The sequence below is a fragment of the Bombina bombina genome, chromosome 2, assembly GCF_027579735.1.
Source record: "Bombina bombina isolate aBomBom1 chromosome 2, aBomBom1.pri, whole genome shotgun sequence".
Taxonomy (NCBI): Eukaryota; Metazoa; Chordata; class Amphibia; order Anura; family Bombinatoridae; genus Bombina; species Bombina bombina.
In genome coordinates, this window is record NC_069500.1 from 187,276,535 (window position 1) to 187,292,194 (window position 15,660).

The window sequence follows — 15,660 nt, forward strand, 5'->3', positions numbered from 1 at the left end:
ATCATAGTTAAGATGGTACGAATAGTTTCCATCTTAAATGACGGAATTCTGAGGAATTTGTTTAAGATCTTTAGATCCAAAATAGGTCTGAAGGTTCCCTCACCTTGGGAACCACAAACAGATTTTAGTAAAAACTCTGTCCCTGTTCCTCTCTTGGAACTGGATGGATCTCGTACACAATGTAAGAATGCCTCCTTCTTTATCTGGTTTGCAGATAATTGTGAGACGAAATCTCCCCTTTTTTTGGGGGGGAATCTTTGAAATCCAGAAGATATCTCTGGGATATAAATTCCAATGCCTAGGGATCCTGGGCATCTCTTGCCCACGCCCGGGCGAAGAATGAAAGTCTGCCCCCTATAGGATCCGTTACCGGATAGGGGTCCGTTCCTTCATGCTGCCTTAGAGGCAGCAGCAGGCTCCTTGGCCTGCTTATCTTTGTTCCAGGTCCAATTGTCTCCAGACCGCCTTGGACTGAGCAAAAATTCCCTCTTGTTTTGCCTTAGAGGAAGTGGATGCCACACCTGCCCTGAAGTTTTAAAAGGCACGAAAATTAGACCTCTTTTGGCCCTTGATTCCTATCCTGAGGAAGGGCATGACCTTTTCCTCCAGTGATATAAGCAATAATCTCCTTCAAACCAGGCCCGAATAGGGTCTGCCCCTTGAAGGGAAGTTAAGTAGCTTATTTATTAAAGTCACGACAGCTGACCATGATATAAGCCATAGCGCTCTGCGCGCCAGTATAGTAAAAAACAGAATTCTTAGCCGTTAGTCTAGTCAAATGAACAAAGGCATCAGAAAACAAAGGAATTGGCTAGCATAAGCTTGTCAAATATATTCATCCAATGGAGTCGCTAACTGTAAAGCCTCATCAAGAGACTCAACCCAGAACGCCGCAGCAGCAGTGACAGAAGCAATGTATGCAAGGGGCTGCAGGATAAAACCCTGTTGAATAAACATTTTTTATCCATTGGATCTAAAAAGCACAACTGTCCTCGCCAGAGGTAGTGGTACGCTTAGCTAGAGTAGAAACTCTTCTCTCCACCTTAGGAACTGTCTGCCAGAAGTCCCGTGGTGGTAACTATTAGAAAACATTCTTCTAAAAAATAGGAGGGGAAGAGAACGGCACACCTGGTCTATCCCATTCCTTATTAAAAAAAATTTTTAGTAAACCTCTTTAGGTATTGGAAAAACAAAACATCAGTACACACCGGCACTGCATATTATTTATCCAGTCTACACAATTTCTCTGGCCCTGCGATTGTACACATTCATTCAGAGCAGCCAAAGCCTCCCTGAGCAACAAGTGGAGGTTCTCAAGCATAAATTTTAAATGTAGAAATATCAGAATCAGGTTAAATCATCTTCCCTGAGTCAAAAAAAATCACCCACAGACTAAGCATATTGTGAGGTAGTATCATACATGGTTCTTAAAGCGTCTGTATGCTCTGTATCTACCCCCAGAGCTAACTGCTTTCCTTTAATTTCAGGTAGTCTGACTAATACTGATGCCAGAGTATTATTCACCACCTTTGCCATGTCTTGTAAAATAAACGCTATGGACGCCCTTGATGTACTTGGCGCCATTTGAGCGTGAGTCCCTGAAGCGGGAGTCGAAGGGTCTGACACGTGGGGAGAGTTAATCGGCATAACTTTCCCCTCGACAGAATCCCCTGGTAAAATAAACGCTATGGGTGCCCTTGATGTACTTGGCGCCATTTGAGCGTGAGTCCCTAAAGCGGGAGTCAAAAGGTCTGACACGTGGGGAGAGTTAGTCAGCATAACTACCCCCACGACAGAATCCTCTGGTGATAATGTTTTTAAAGACAAAAAATGATCTTTATTGTTTAACATGAAATCAGTACATCTGGTACACATTCTAAGATGGGGTTCCACCATGGCCTTAAAACATAATGAACACAGAGCTTCCTCTATGTCAGACATGTTAGAACAGACTAATAATGAGACTAATAAGCTTGGAAAACACTTTAAATCAAGTTAACAAGCAAATATATAAAACGTTACTGTGCCTTTAAGAGAAACAAATTTTGTCAAAATTTGAAAAACAGTGAAAAAAGGCAGTAAATCAAACGAAATTTTTACAGTACATGTAATAAGGTAACAGAGCATTGCACCCACTTGCAAATGGATGATTAACCCCTTAATGCAAAAAACAGATCAAAAAAACGACAGACGTTTTTTTAAAAACAGACACAACAAAACTGCCACAGCAGAGCTGTGGATTACCTTCCCTATAAACGATTTTGGAAGTCTTTTTAGCCCTTTAGAAATGTCCTGTAGTATTCATGGGACTGCTGAGGGAATCTGGATAATTCATTTTGTAATTTTAACTGCGCAAAAAAGCGCTACATTAGGCCCCTCCCACTCATATTACAACAGTGGGAGGCTTCAGTTAACTGTTTCTATGCAAAATTTAAGCCAGCCATGTGGAAAAAACTTAGGCCCCAATAAGTTTTATCACCAAACATATGTTAAAAAACGATTAAACATGCCAGCAAACGTTTTAAAACACATTTTTACAAGAGTATGTATCTCTATTAATAAGCCTGATACCAGTCGCTTTTACTGCATTTAAGGCTATACCAACATTACAGTGTTATCACCAATGTACGTTAAAAAAAAAAAACGATTAAACATGCCAGCAAACGTTTTAAAACACATTTTTATAAGAGTATGTATCTCTATTAATAAGCCTGATACCAGTCGCTATCGCTGCATTTAAGGCTTTACTTACATTACTTCGGTATCAGCAGTATTTTCTTAGTCAATTCCATTCCTAGAAAAATATTTTACTGCACATACCTTATCTGCAGGAAAACCTGCACGCCATTCCCCCTCTGAAGTACCTCACTCCTCAGAATGTGTGAGAACAGCAAATGGATCTCAGTTACGTCTGCTAAGATCATAGAAAAACGCAGGCAGATTCTTCTTCCAAATACTGCCTGAGATAAACAGCACACTCCGGTGCCATTTAAAAATAACAAACTTTTGATTGAAGAATAAACTAAGTATAAATCACCACAGACTCTCACGACCTCCTATCTATGTTGAGGCTTGCAAGAGAATGACTGAATATGGCAGTTAGGGGAGGAGCTATATAGCAGCTTTGCTGTGGGTGGACTCTTGCAACTTCCTGTTGGGAAGGAGAATATATTCCATAAGTAATGGATGATCCGTGGACTGGATACACTTAACAAGAGAAAATAGATCCGGAATGTCAGTGATATTTTAGATGGAGTTGAATTCATCAGTTGTAATGAAGTTGCACTATAACTTACTTTTTAATGTAGATACGAAACTCAAATTCACCGCGCTCTGACACCCACTTACAAAAGTCGATTTTTCTGTGATCCACAGGTTTGAACTGTTCTCCAATCAGCGCTTTCCCCTTTGTGCACATTTTGTTGGAGCTATAGTGATGATTGGGCAACAATTTAAACCATTAGCTCACAGAAAAAAATTACTTTTGAAGTAGGCGGCGGAGCAAGAGGTATTCGAATTTCATATCTATATTAAAAAGTAAGTTATAGTGCAACTTCATTACAACAGATTAATCTTCCTCTAAAATATCACAAACATTACGGATTTACCATCACTTCAAGGTAAAAGTAAAAAATAAATAATGCAAAGTTTTTGGGTTTTTTTTACTACGTATTAAACATTTTATGTTACAATCTCAGTGCTTGTTGTCCCTTTAAATAAGCCAACTTTGTTTTTGTTTGGCTATTGGAGGTTTCCCTATCAGCGAAAGAGTATTTAAAGAGATATTAAATTCATATTTTATACATGCGTAACTGCAAAAGATGCATATAAAATAAATGTTTTAAAAGCATTTCAAAGTATTATTTTGTTTTGCAGTTAAGGAATTGCATTCCTTGAAAAGCCTATTGAATATTGTTTTTCTTTCTCTTTTGTTGTAACCAATTAAGGACAGATACACAGGAAAGCTCATGCAAATATCAAACACTGCGCAGCATGTATGGAATGCACTTTAGCTTTTCTGAAGGCAGCGGAAAAAATAAATATATATATATATATGTGCACATATATTCTGTTGAATTTCATTTTTAAAGTTTTTATTCAACTTATATTGGAACATGTTGGACAATTGTGATTTGCAGCCGCTGATAAGCAACAACGCTTGTAATCATTTTTGGTTAATGTAACTATTTTTTTTTTGTTTCAAATGACAATCTGGGCATTTCTGTCATAAACATTTATTTTGCTATGTTTTCAACACTGTACCATGATCAATATCCCAAAGCTCTGCATTATGTTGGTGCTTTAAGAATAAGAAAAATAAAATAAAAATACTATATACTAAGTGATTGCCTTAGATTATGTTGCACTTTGTTCTACCGCTGTTTACTTTTTTTTAAATCCATTTCCATTCTGTAATATTTATTCAATTTTAAAGAAACAAACCAAATGGTCCAAAGAAGTGTTTTAAATTATACTACCAGTTAACCACTACCCTATTCAGTGTTCAGATGTGTGTGGTCCACTTTCACTTTGAGAATACCTATCTATTTAGCAGGGCAGTATTCCTTTAAGAAGTCAGGGAAATCCCTCTTCCTGCTTGCAGCTTTGTTGAGTCTTGTGTATTTCTATCAGGGAGCACAGCTCAGAAAGCAGACTAGGGGCATGGGGCCGACACGGGAGCTTCTACCAACCTTTGTTTAAATAGGAAGGTGCTATACTGCTGAGTGAAATGTCTAAAAGGATCACGTATTGAATAAGAAACCAACATGAAAGTCCTGCTGGTTCTGATTCTTTTATCAGTGGATGTTTTCTGTCGTAAAGGTAAGTTCATTGGTTTGGGTGTTTTTTTACTATGATTTAACTAAACTTTTATATTAAAATCTCAAGATCTTTACTTCCCCTTTAAGCCCGCACTTCAGAAGGAAATATGGGCAGATTTGCTGGACCCTTTGGTTCTTATCAACTGTCAAAATCTGTCTTTCTATCTGCCATCAAGTTCAGTGAGTTTTCTCACTGTGAATCTTGTTCCTTTTATGGAAATTTGACTTATAATTCTTTTCATGGTATGATATCCAAAGACGTTATTTATATATATAAATAAAATACAGTTATTTTTTTTTCTTCTACAAAACAGACACTCCTAGAAATAAATTATGGCCATAAAAATAATTGTAAACAAGTACTAGGAAGACTGATCACACTACAGAATAGAGATATGCGGTTGTTTTATAGAATCCCGTAATACAAGATATTCTAGTTGTACTATATTATCTTCTAAAAAAAATGTATATATGATTTGCGTGATATTACAAGGAAGACGACCAGGCAGCAGATTTAGGTTTTCTTTTGGAACACTATGTGCATATGTATATATATATACTGTATATATATATATATATATATATATATATATATATATATATATATACAATCAGCAATAAGACTAGATATTAAATAAAGAGTTAAAATGTGATTGCTTTTCTTCCTTGTTTGGCTATTCTGACATTGATTTAAACGATAACTTTATAAAGTATCTGATAAACTGATTTTTTTAATTTCTTGTGTGTTTCTGATACAAACAATATATATTTTGTGTACATTGTCAGGTTTTCATCTGTTAATTTCTCATTTAACTTAAATATCCATAATCTAAATGTATGCTCAATAAAAAAGGAAGTCTGTAAATATAGAAACATCACAGCATAGTATTTTCTTTTATGCCATATTGTTTATGAGATTCATTTATAACCGGAAACAAGAATTACACATACAATTTCACGCATGCAGAATGGGAATTACATTGTTACTATACGAAGGAGTGGAGGTCAGGCCGAACTATTGTGATTCAAGTTCTTTTTAGTTTGTTTTAATTAAGTTTATTACCTGTATAAAATGCACACATAAAAAAAAAGGGGGAAAAACAGACACGGACACCTAAGTCAAAGATTAAGCTTTTATGATATAGATAGAAACTTCCAATTTATTTCTGTGACCCAATTTTTTTTCCCCTTCGTATCCATGGTTGGAAAGCATATCTAGAAATGCATGGCCGGGAGCTAGCTGAACACATCAAGTGAGCCAATGAAAAAAGGCATATATGTGCAGCCACTAATCACCAGCTAGCTCCCAGTAGCGTATTGCTGCTCCTACCCAGTTTTTGTTCAGCAAAGAACACCAAGAGAACAAACCAAATTAGACAATAGAAATAAATGGGGTAGTTGTTTAAAATCGTATGTTCTATATGAATCATGAAAGAAACATTTTGGGTTTCACGTCCCTTTAAACAAGCTACAACATTTCTGACTGTTCATAAGCTTAGACCAACTAGAAGCCTAAGGGCAACACAATTCCTCTATGTTACGCCACAAGATAACTGCAGTCACTCTCTACCCCTCATTTACTCTATTGTAGGTCTAGGGCTGCAACTAACGATTATTTTCATAATCGAATAATTGGCCGATTATTTTTTCGATTAATCGACTAATCGGATAAAAAATAAATAAATCATTTTTACTATATTTAAAGTAAAATTCACATACTGAATGTTATAAATATAAACTTCAGACTAAAACTTTACAACTGTTGGTCCAATTATTTAAGCAGCAGAACAAATTTTTATAATTAAGCAAATCAAAATCACAAACTGGAAAGAGGTAGAACTAGTAATAGGTTGACTACAACTGTTTATAACATTCTGTTATTCACTATTTCAGAAACTGTGCATTGAAATGCAAAAATGTCAACGTGTCCATATGCTGTCGGCATTCAGCGATGTCGGGCAGACATGATCGTTACATCGGATCATGTCAGTCCGACAGTTAGTAAATCGGCCCCTATATATCAGTAACAGGACACAGCCTTACACATTTATCTATCGAGAACATATAATCAGCAATAGCAAGCGATCCACTACAAATTGTGTAAACAGGTAATAGTGACATCAATTCATATAACATGCCATCAATCTAGGGCTAGGTGTAAATAACAAGCTTGGCAGTATATCATGCAAAGCATAGTCCCAAATCACCCGATTTAATATAAACAATCCAAATTATGACTCCTATTTTTTTTCTGTTGTAAACTTAAAAAGAAACTTAGTGTCCTGAAAAAGTGAAATGTCAGTAGATGTCTATTAGGCTAAAGGCATAACCATAAAACACAATACCATGTGCAGGAGCTCATTGGAGTTAAGAAGCTGGTGCCATGCACAGACCAACTAATCGATTATGAGATTCGTTTACAACTATTTTCATAATCGATTATTATCGATTATGCCGATTAGTTGTTGCAGCTCTATGTAGGTCCTATTACAGGGCAGCTCATGAAGCCTTTATATATTGGTCCATATGATATTCCTGTTGCCGTCCCATGACGTGTTATTATTATCCGGTATTTGTAGAGCGCCAACAGATTCCGCAGCGCTGTAAGCATAGTCAATATACAGGATAGCTTTTGCAGGGATCAAGTGGGTAGAGGGTGTTACTGTATGTTTATATCTCCTGCTGATCGAGAGAATCTTACACTGCATTTCACTTGTAGAAATCAACTAATTCCACAGCAGAAAAAAATGTTACAAACAAAAACACAATCAAGTATCAATAATAATAATAATAAAGTATTTTGCAAACCTGATATTCACATAGCTGAAGATGATAACTTCAGATCACAGAAATTCAATAACAATGAAAAGTTAGAGAGACAGTAACGTCAAAACGAAACTTAAATGGGTTAACTAGAACTTTCCAATTTGCTTCCATTATTAATTTTGTTAAAGAGTAATCCGAAGTGAGCTCAGGAGCGTGCACGTGTCTTTAGCCACCTGGCAGCAGTGTTTGAAAAATTGTTTATAGCAATGTTATACATAGTTTAAAACACTGCTGGCTAGATTACGAGTGGATCTCTATTTATTGCTAGCGTTTGTGTGTTAACAGCGCTAGAAATAAAAATGATCTGCGCGATGAGTAGTTCTCGTACTACAAGTTGAAAATAAAAAGTTTTCACACAAGAGCTAACCCGACGTGTGCAAAAAGCCAAAGTTAGAATATCGCAACCGTGTTAATCTATCCCTCCATAGAAGTCATTGGAGCAAGAAAAGTGGGAAAACACCCTACTCTTGCACAACCTCGATTGCATATTCTTAAGTGCACTAACCCGATATAATTTGTTTTTGAATATTTTACATTCCAAAGCCCTTCACATAACAGAATATGTTCTACTTATTCATAAAATACTTATATATGTATGATTTTTTTGTAGAATATATATATATATATATATATATATATACATATCTATCTCTCTCTCTCCTCTCTCTCTCTCTCTCTCTCTCTCTCTCTCTCTCTCTCTCTCTCTCTCTCTCTCTCTCTCTCTCTCTCTCTATATATATATATATATATATATATATCTAAATAAAGATGAATATCTATTTAAAAATACAGAGAACATATTCCCTTATTGGAATAGGTTAATTCACATTGGAATGTGAAATGTTTACAGTAAATAAACAGTTAAACACTTTATTAAAAATGAATGATGAGTGTAAATCGTACTTGCGCTCACGCACTTGTATTTACTTTCAACTTGCAATACAGCCATGATAAAACAGATATTGATTGTGCAAAACAGATAGGGCACGACTTGTAATTTAGCCCATAGACTGCTTAAGACACGTGCACTCTCCTGAGCTCCTCTTAGCAAACCTAGTTTTAATCCTAAACAAAGGATCCCAAGAGAAAAAATCAAATTGAATAATGTAAGTAAATTGGAAAGTTGTTTAACCCCTTAATGACCGAGGACGTGCAGGGTACGTCCTCAAAAAAAAGGCAGTTAACGCCTGAGGACGTACCCTGCACGTCCTCGGTGTGGAAAGCAGCTGGAAGCGATCCTGCTGCTTTCCGGTTATTGCAGTGATGCCTCGATATGGAGGCATACTGCAATTACCTTACATGGCCATCCGATGCAGAGAGAGCCACTCTGTGGCCCTCTCTGCACCGGACATCGATGGCCGGTATCGTTGGTGGGTGGGAGCCGACTTGGGAGGCAGGTGGGTGGCCATCGGTGTGTCCTGTGAGATCAAGGGGGGGGCGGGATCGGAGGTGGGATGTTAGGGGGCGCGCGCGTGCACGGAGGTTGGCGGGCGGGCGCGTGCACGGGGCGGGAGCGGGTGGGAACCGCTACACTACGGAAAATGAAAAAATGCCCAAATCTTGTTTGTGCAAAAGCACAAAAAGAGATCGCGGAGGGGTGGGGGGTTGGTTTTGTATGGGGGGAAGCTACACTACAGAAAATTTTAATAAAAATTTAAAAAAAACCCATGTTTTCTTCTAAAATGGGTACTGGCAGACAGCTGCCAGTACCCAAGATGGCACAGATTAAGTTAGAGTGGGAGAGTTATAGTGCTGTTTGGGGGGGATCAGTGAGGTTGGGGGCTAAGGGGGGGATAGTATACAGCAGCATATGTAAATATGCTTTAAAAAAACCCCACAAAAAAACAACAAATATAGCTTTTATTTTAGTACTGGCAGACTTTCTGCCAGTACTTAAGATGGCGGGGACAATTCTGGGGTGGGGGAGGGAAGAGAGCTGTTTGGGAGGGATCAGGGGGTCTGATGTTTCAGGTGGGAGGCTGAGCTCTATACTAAATGTGATATTAACCCTGCAAGCTCCCTACAAGCTACCTAATTAACCCCATCACTGCTAGCCATAATACACGTGTGATGCGCAGCGGCATTTAGCGGCCTTCTAAATACCAAAAAGCAACGCCAAAGCCATATATGTCTGCTATTTCTGAACAAAGGGGATCCCAGAGAAGCATTTACAACCATTTGTGCCATAACTGCACAAGCTGTTTGTAAATGATTTCAGTGAGAAACCTAAAATTGTGAAAAATTTAATGTTTTTTTTTTATTTGATCGCATTTGGCGGTGAAATGGTGGCATGAAATATACCAAAATGGGCCTAGATCAATACTTGGGGTTGTCTACTACACTACACTAAAGCTAAAATTACCCCAAAAAGCTCCCTACATGCTCCCTAATTAACCCCTTCACTGCTGGGCATAATACACGTGTGGTGCGCAGTGGCATTTAGTGGCCTTCTAATTACCAAAAAGCAACACCAAAGCCATATAAGTCTGCTATTTATGAACAAAGGGGATCCCAGAGAAGAATTTACAACCATTTGTGCCATAATTTCACAAGCTGTTTGTAAATAATTTCAGTGAGAAACCTAAAGTTTGTGAAGAAATTTGTGAAAAAATGAACAATTTTTTTTATTTGATCGCATTTGGCGGTGAAATGGTGGCATGAAATATACCAAAATGGGCCTAGATCAATACTTTGGGTTGTCTACTAAAAAAAAATATATACATGTCAATGGATATTCAGAGATTCCTGAAAGATATCAGTGTTCCAATGTAACTAGCGCTAATTTTGAAAAAAAAAATGGTTTGGAAATAGCAAAGTGCTATTTGTATTTATGGCCCTATAACTTGCAAAAAAAGCAAAGAACATGTAAACATTGGGTATTTCTAAACTCAGGACAAAATTTAGAAACTATTTAGCATAGGTGTTTTTTGGTGGTTGTAGATATGTAACAGATTTTGGGGGTCAAAGTTAGAAAAAGTGTATTTTTTTTTCAATTTTTCCTCATATTTTATAATTTTTTTATAGTAAATTATAAGATATGATGAAAATAATGGTATCTTTAGAAAGTCCATTTAATGGAGAGAAAAACGGTATATAATATGTGTGGGTACAGTAAATGAGTAAGAGGAAAATTACAGCTAAACACAAACACCGCAAAAATGTAAAAATAGCCTTGGTCCCAAACGGACAGAAAATGGAAAAGTGCTGTGGTCATTAAGGGGTTAAAATTGCATGCTCTATCCGAATTACAAAAGTTTAATTTTGACTTTACTGTGCCTTTAAAGGGATAGAAAGATAAAAAACGAGATGTGCATAGGTGCATTTTAATTTAAAATATAAGCATTTTTTCAATACACTTCTATTAGCAAAAATGCTTCTAGTAAAAGTTATTACTGATTTTCTGCAGCATACACAAATATCCTGTGAGGGCCGTGCACCAGTATTCACACACCATGCCTGCTCAGAGAGTCAGCGGTGGCTTGTATGGTACAGATGTCTTCAGAAGCAATACACACTGCCAGCTCTCTGACCAGGCATGCTGTTTGAATACTGGTGTATGCGCCCTCACAGGATAGTTGCATGTCCCACAGAAAAACAGTCATATCTTTCACTAGAAGCATTTTTTCTAATAGAAGTATATTGTAAAAGTGCAAATATTTTAAACTGAAATACACTCATGCACATTTCATTTTTGACCTTTCTATCCCTTTAAAAAGGATCACAAATATATCAAACCAAAAAATGGACACACGCAGGATGCACTATTTAATAGCTAAAACGTGATTTGCAATGATTTTAGTAAGAATAGAAGAATATTCAAGATTGAGACACATAATATCTGATCAAAAACCCCCACACAAAATAACATCTTTGGATATCATACCATGAAAAGAATTATAAGTCAAATTTCCATAAAAGGAACAAGATTCACAGTGAGAAAACTCACTGAACTTGATGGCAGATAGAAAGACAGAACCAAAGGGTCCAGCAAATCTGCCCATATTTCCTTCTGAAGTGCGGGCTTAAAGGGGCAATAAAGATCTTGAGATTTTAATATAAAAGTTTAGTTAAATCATAGTAAAAAAAACTTTCATTATTTACTTGTTCCCCCTTTTTTTTTATAAATGCACAGTGCAGGCTTCTCAAGGCTAATGCTAAAGTCTGGATTGGCTCTTCCAAATAAGGCAAGTCGTGTGGCTACTGAAAAACAATTGAAGCAAACACGATGTTAATTGGTTTGAAAAATGTTTAGATTTTGCTGGTATGTTATTTTATAGCAATACTACAGAAATTACAAGGTGTTTACTGTCCCTTTAACAAATTCTTAGAAAAGTCTTATGGCAATAGCAAAATCTGTGTCAGCAATGTCCGATTTAATTTTACAACTTTAACAAGTATCTTTCAGTATTTAACTAACTGTTTTTTTTTTTTTTATGCAGACAAATCAAAGCATAAACTGCAAACGAATACATCTGAATATGTAATTAATCCAAAGAGTTTCCGTGGCCTTGTTTCTACTAATGACTCACTCTTTAACAATGTTAAAGAAAGTACGAAAAGAGCCACAATGGACGTTAGTCGAAATTCTGCAGGGTCACATGGTAGTGGCCTGAAAGTGAATAATTCTACCATGTTGTTCTTGAGGAGCCCAATAAGTACTAAGCTGATTCCAGTGATTTATACTGTGGTTGTACTTATCGGTTTACCAGCCAATGCCATTATACTATGGATGCTGTTTTACCGCGTCCGATCGGTATGTACAGCAATATTTTACACAAGTTTGGCTATTTCAGATCTACTTTTTTGCCTGATGCTGCCATTTAAGATTGTGTACCATCTAAATGGCAATCACTGGATATTTGGAGAAGCAATGTGCCGAGCCACCACCAGTTTCTTCTACGGTAACATGTATTGCTCTATCCTGCTCCTTACATGCATCAGTATCAGCCGCTACATCGCCATTGTTCATCCCTTCGTGTACCGGAGCTTACCAAAAAGAAACCTTGCAATCCTAATGTGTGCGCTAGTGTGGGTGACAGTTCTCATGTACATGATCCCGTTTTTCACCACTAAACAGACCTATTACTTGAAACAGTTGGACATAAACTCCTGCCATGATGTTTTGGACTCTGCTGGGGGCACATTTCAGTTCTATTATTTCTTGCTGTTGGCAGTATTTGGATTTCTGGTTCCGTTTTCTATAGTCACTTTCTGTTATTTCTCAATCATTCGTGCTTTGGGAACACATGATCAGAAAAGGTTCTGGTATTTAAAGGTCACCATACTTCTCCTTGCCATATTTTCAATTTGTTTCACACCAAGTAACATTATTCTCATTATTCACCAAGTCAGGTTACATTATAGCAACACAGATTACACCTACAGCTGGTATTTGATGGCTCTCTGTATGAGTAGTTTAAACAGCTGCCTGGACCCATTTCTCTATTTCCTTATGTCCAAAGTAACTAACCCAACTAAAAACTATGTTACAATTATAAGACTTTGAGTTATAGCATACAAGCTTCAACTTGTCTGTAGTTTTAATATTTGAGAGTTAGCACCATCTGCTGGACAGATTTGATTATTTTCAAGTAGTTGATACTTTGTTTCAGTTACCGTGGAAATAAGAAAAATGGAACTAGAATCTAGTATGCGTTTTATTTTTTATGTAGTGATTCTAATAGTGCCAAATAAACATTTGTATATAGCGCAAAAATATCATGTAATATATGAAAGTGCTCATATATAAACTTTGAGATGAATCTATTAAAGGGACACTGATCCCAATTTTTTTCTTTCATGATTCAGATAGAGCATGGAATTTTAAGCAAATTTCTAATTTACTCCTTTTATCAAATTTTCTTCCTTCTCATGGTATCTTTATTTGAAAAGCAAGAATGTAAGTTTAGATGCCGGACCATTTTTTGTGAACAACCTGGGTTGTTCTTGCTGATTGGTGGATAAATTCATCCACCAATAAAAAAAGTGCTGTCTAGAGTTCTGAATCTAAAAATATAGTATTTAGCCATAGCAAATTATGTGAAATATGTACAGTAAGCAAATATACTTAGTTCAATTTCAAATACAGAAGATAATATAAGAGTAAAATAAAAATACAATTGGTCGTGGGCTCCTATATACTGGTCTGATGCACATAATAGGCAGATTTCCCAATGAGCTGACAATGTCTGACTTCTCATACAGCTTTATAACTAATATATCTTTATATGCGCTCACTTCTTTCAGTCTCTCAAGCTAATATCTATTACTTCTTTCCCACCATTGCATTTGTTCTTCCTTGTACTTATTTTGCTATTTTCAGACTACTATTAGTTTATTAGCTCTACAGACTCAGAGAAAAAAATAAGCCTAAGATTAAATGAAAAAGTAAACACCTTTTAACTACTAGACATTTCTGTTGTGTTGCTGTAGAATAACTTATCAACCAAGTCTAAACATTTTTAAAACAAATATCGTGTTTGCTGCAGCTGTTTTTAAATAACTAAACTCTACCCACCATTTATTTGCCTCATTCGGAGGAGCCAATCTGGGCTTGAGTCTGCAGACAAGTCTAGCCACAGTCATTATGTTAGCATGAAGTGCATTATTTCGCAGGTGTCATCTGTTAAAGGCAGTTAGGGAAAGTTATGTAGTAGGGTTAGCCTTGAGAAGCCTAAAATGTTCTTTTCAGTACTAAACTAAATTTTCAGAGCTAAATTACATGAAAGGGGGGCAAAATAAATCATGAACGTATATTGTAAAGATTTTTACTTTGCGTAAATGGTTTATATTAATCTCAAAGTGTTGAATGTCCCTTTAAGTGCATTTATAGATCATTTATATCTAGCCGCTTTTATATAGCAACCGTATATTTTAGCAGTCAGGTGCTGCATTTTATGTTATGTGTATTTTTATAGGATTAAAATGACATTACTTATTATTATTTAATTTGAACTTTGACATATATGGTATTCTAACATTTATTTAAAGTAAGCCTAAAATATCAATTCTGAATGTATATTATGTATCTCTGCCTGGTGCACAGTAAACATATTATGGTGTACAAATGCTCTGTATTTATTGTTCTTGTGTATGTTGCAAAGACAAAGATATCTAATTAGGTCTAAATCAAACCTGTACAGTATTCACATCACTTTACGGATAGTTCCTACTATACACATGACATGCAGAGAATCTGTGTATTTGTGTTTTTCTATAGGAAGTGATGCATACTGGGGAATGAGAACACACGTCCTATGGCTGTACACGCTTTACCATAGTAAAAGCATTCATATTGCACTACTCGGTTAGAAAATCCATTTCATTTTTGCACCTTTCAAATTATCTTAAAATGTAAAACAACAGTCAATTGAAGCTATCCAGATAAAATAGTTCTACTTAATTTATTCTTCGATGTATACTGTTCGATTAACTTTAGGGGCTATGATTTAGTCCCCACTGCACATAGGATACACAAAAAAATAAAACAAGAAATATGAGGTTTCTGCGCACACACAAAATCTTTATTTGTGATTTATTACAATCTATATAATTCTTTAGTCTTGAGAATAGAATGGAATAAAAAACAAAAGACCAAAAAAAACAACAAAAAACGCAACAGCAAGATATTTGCCAAGTTAAAAACCACATTAAAACAGCTCAAGGTTATGAGAGACTGTTAAAGGGCCAACTAAAGTCAAAATTAAACCAACATGATTCAGATGTGCAATTTCAAACAAAACTATTGAAAGCTGCTATATTTTGTGGTCCTTTAATCTTTCATGGCTCAGTATGCATTTTTAAGAGACCCTTCAGGTAATTGACTCCCAGACATAGCCAAAATAATAATTTTCAAGAAACACTAATTGGCACTAACATATAAATTATTACTGGTAACGAATCACACTGCAAAGCCAAGAGTTCCAAACTCTCCGAGCAGAAGAAATAGCAAAAAGAAAGAAACCTTCCAAGATAACAACTTAATATCTATGGAAGGCATAGGCCCCTATTTATC

At 36.2% G+C, this 15,660-nt stretch overlaps 2 protein-coding genes across 2 annotated transcripts in view; one reads left to right on the plus strand and one right to left on the minus strand.

Moving 5' to 3' along the window:
* Window positions 1-15,660, minus strand: part of IQGAP2 (IQ motif containing GTPase activating protein 2) — a 373,896-nt gene that overhangs the window by 204,720 nt on the left and 153,516 nt on the right. The gene's annotated exons all lie outside the window — the stretch shown is intronic.
* On the plus strand, window positions 4,624-14,713 carry F2RL2 (coagulation factor II thrombin receptor like 2). Its single transcript, XM_053701384.1, has 2 exons — window positions 4,624-4,821; window positions 12,086-14,713. Exons 1-2 carry the CDS (start codon window positions 4,767-4,769, stop codon window positions 13,150-13,152), a joined length of 1,122 nt encoding a protein of 373 aa, XP_053557359.1. The 5' UTR covers window positions 4,624-4,766; the 3' UTR covers window positions 13,153-14,713.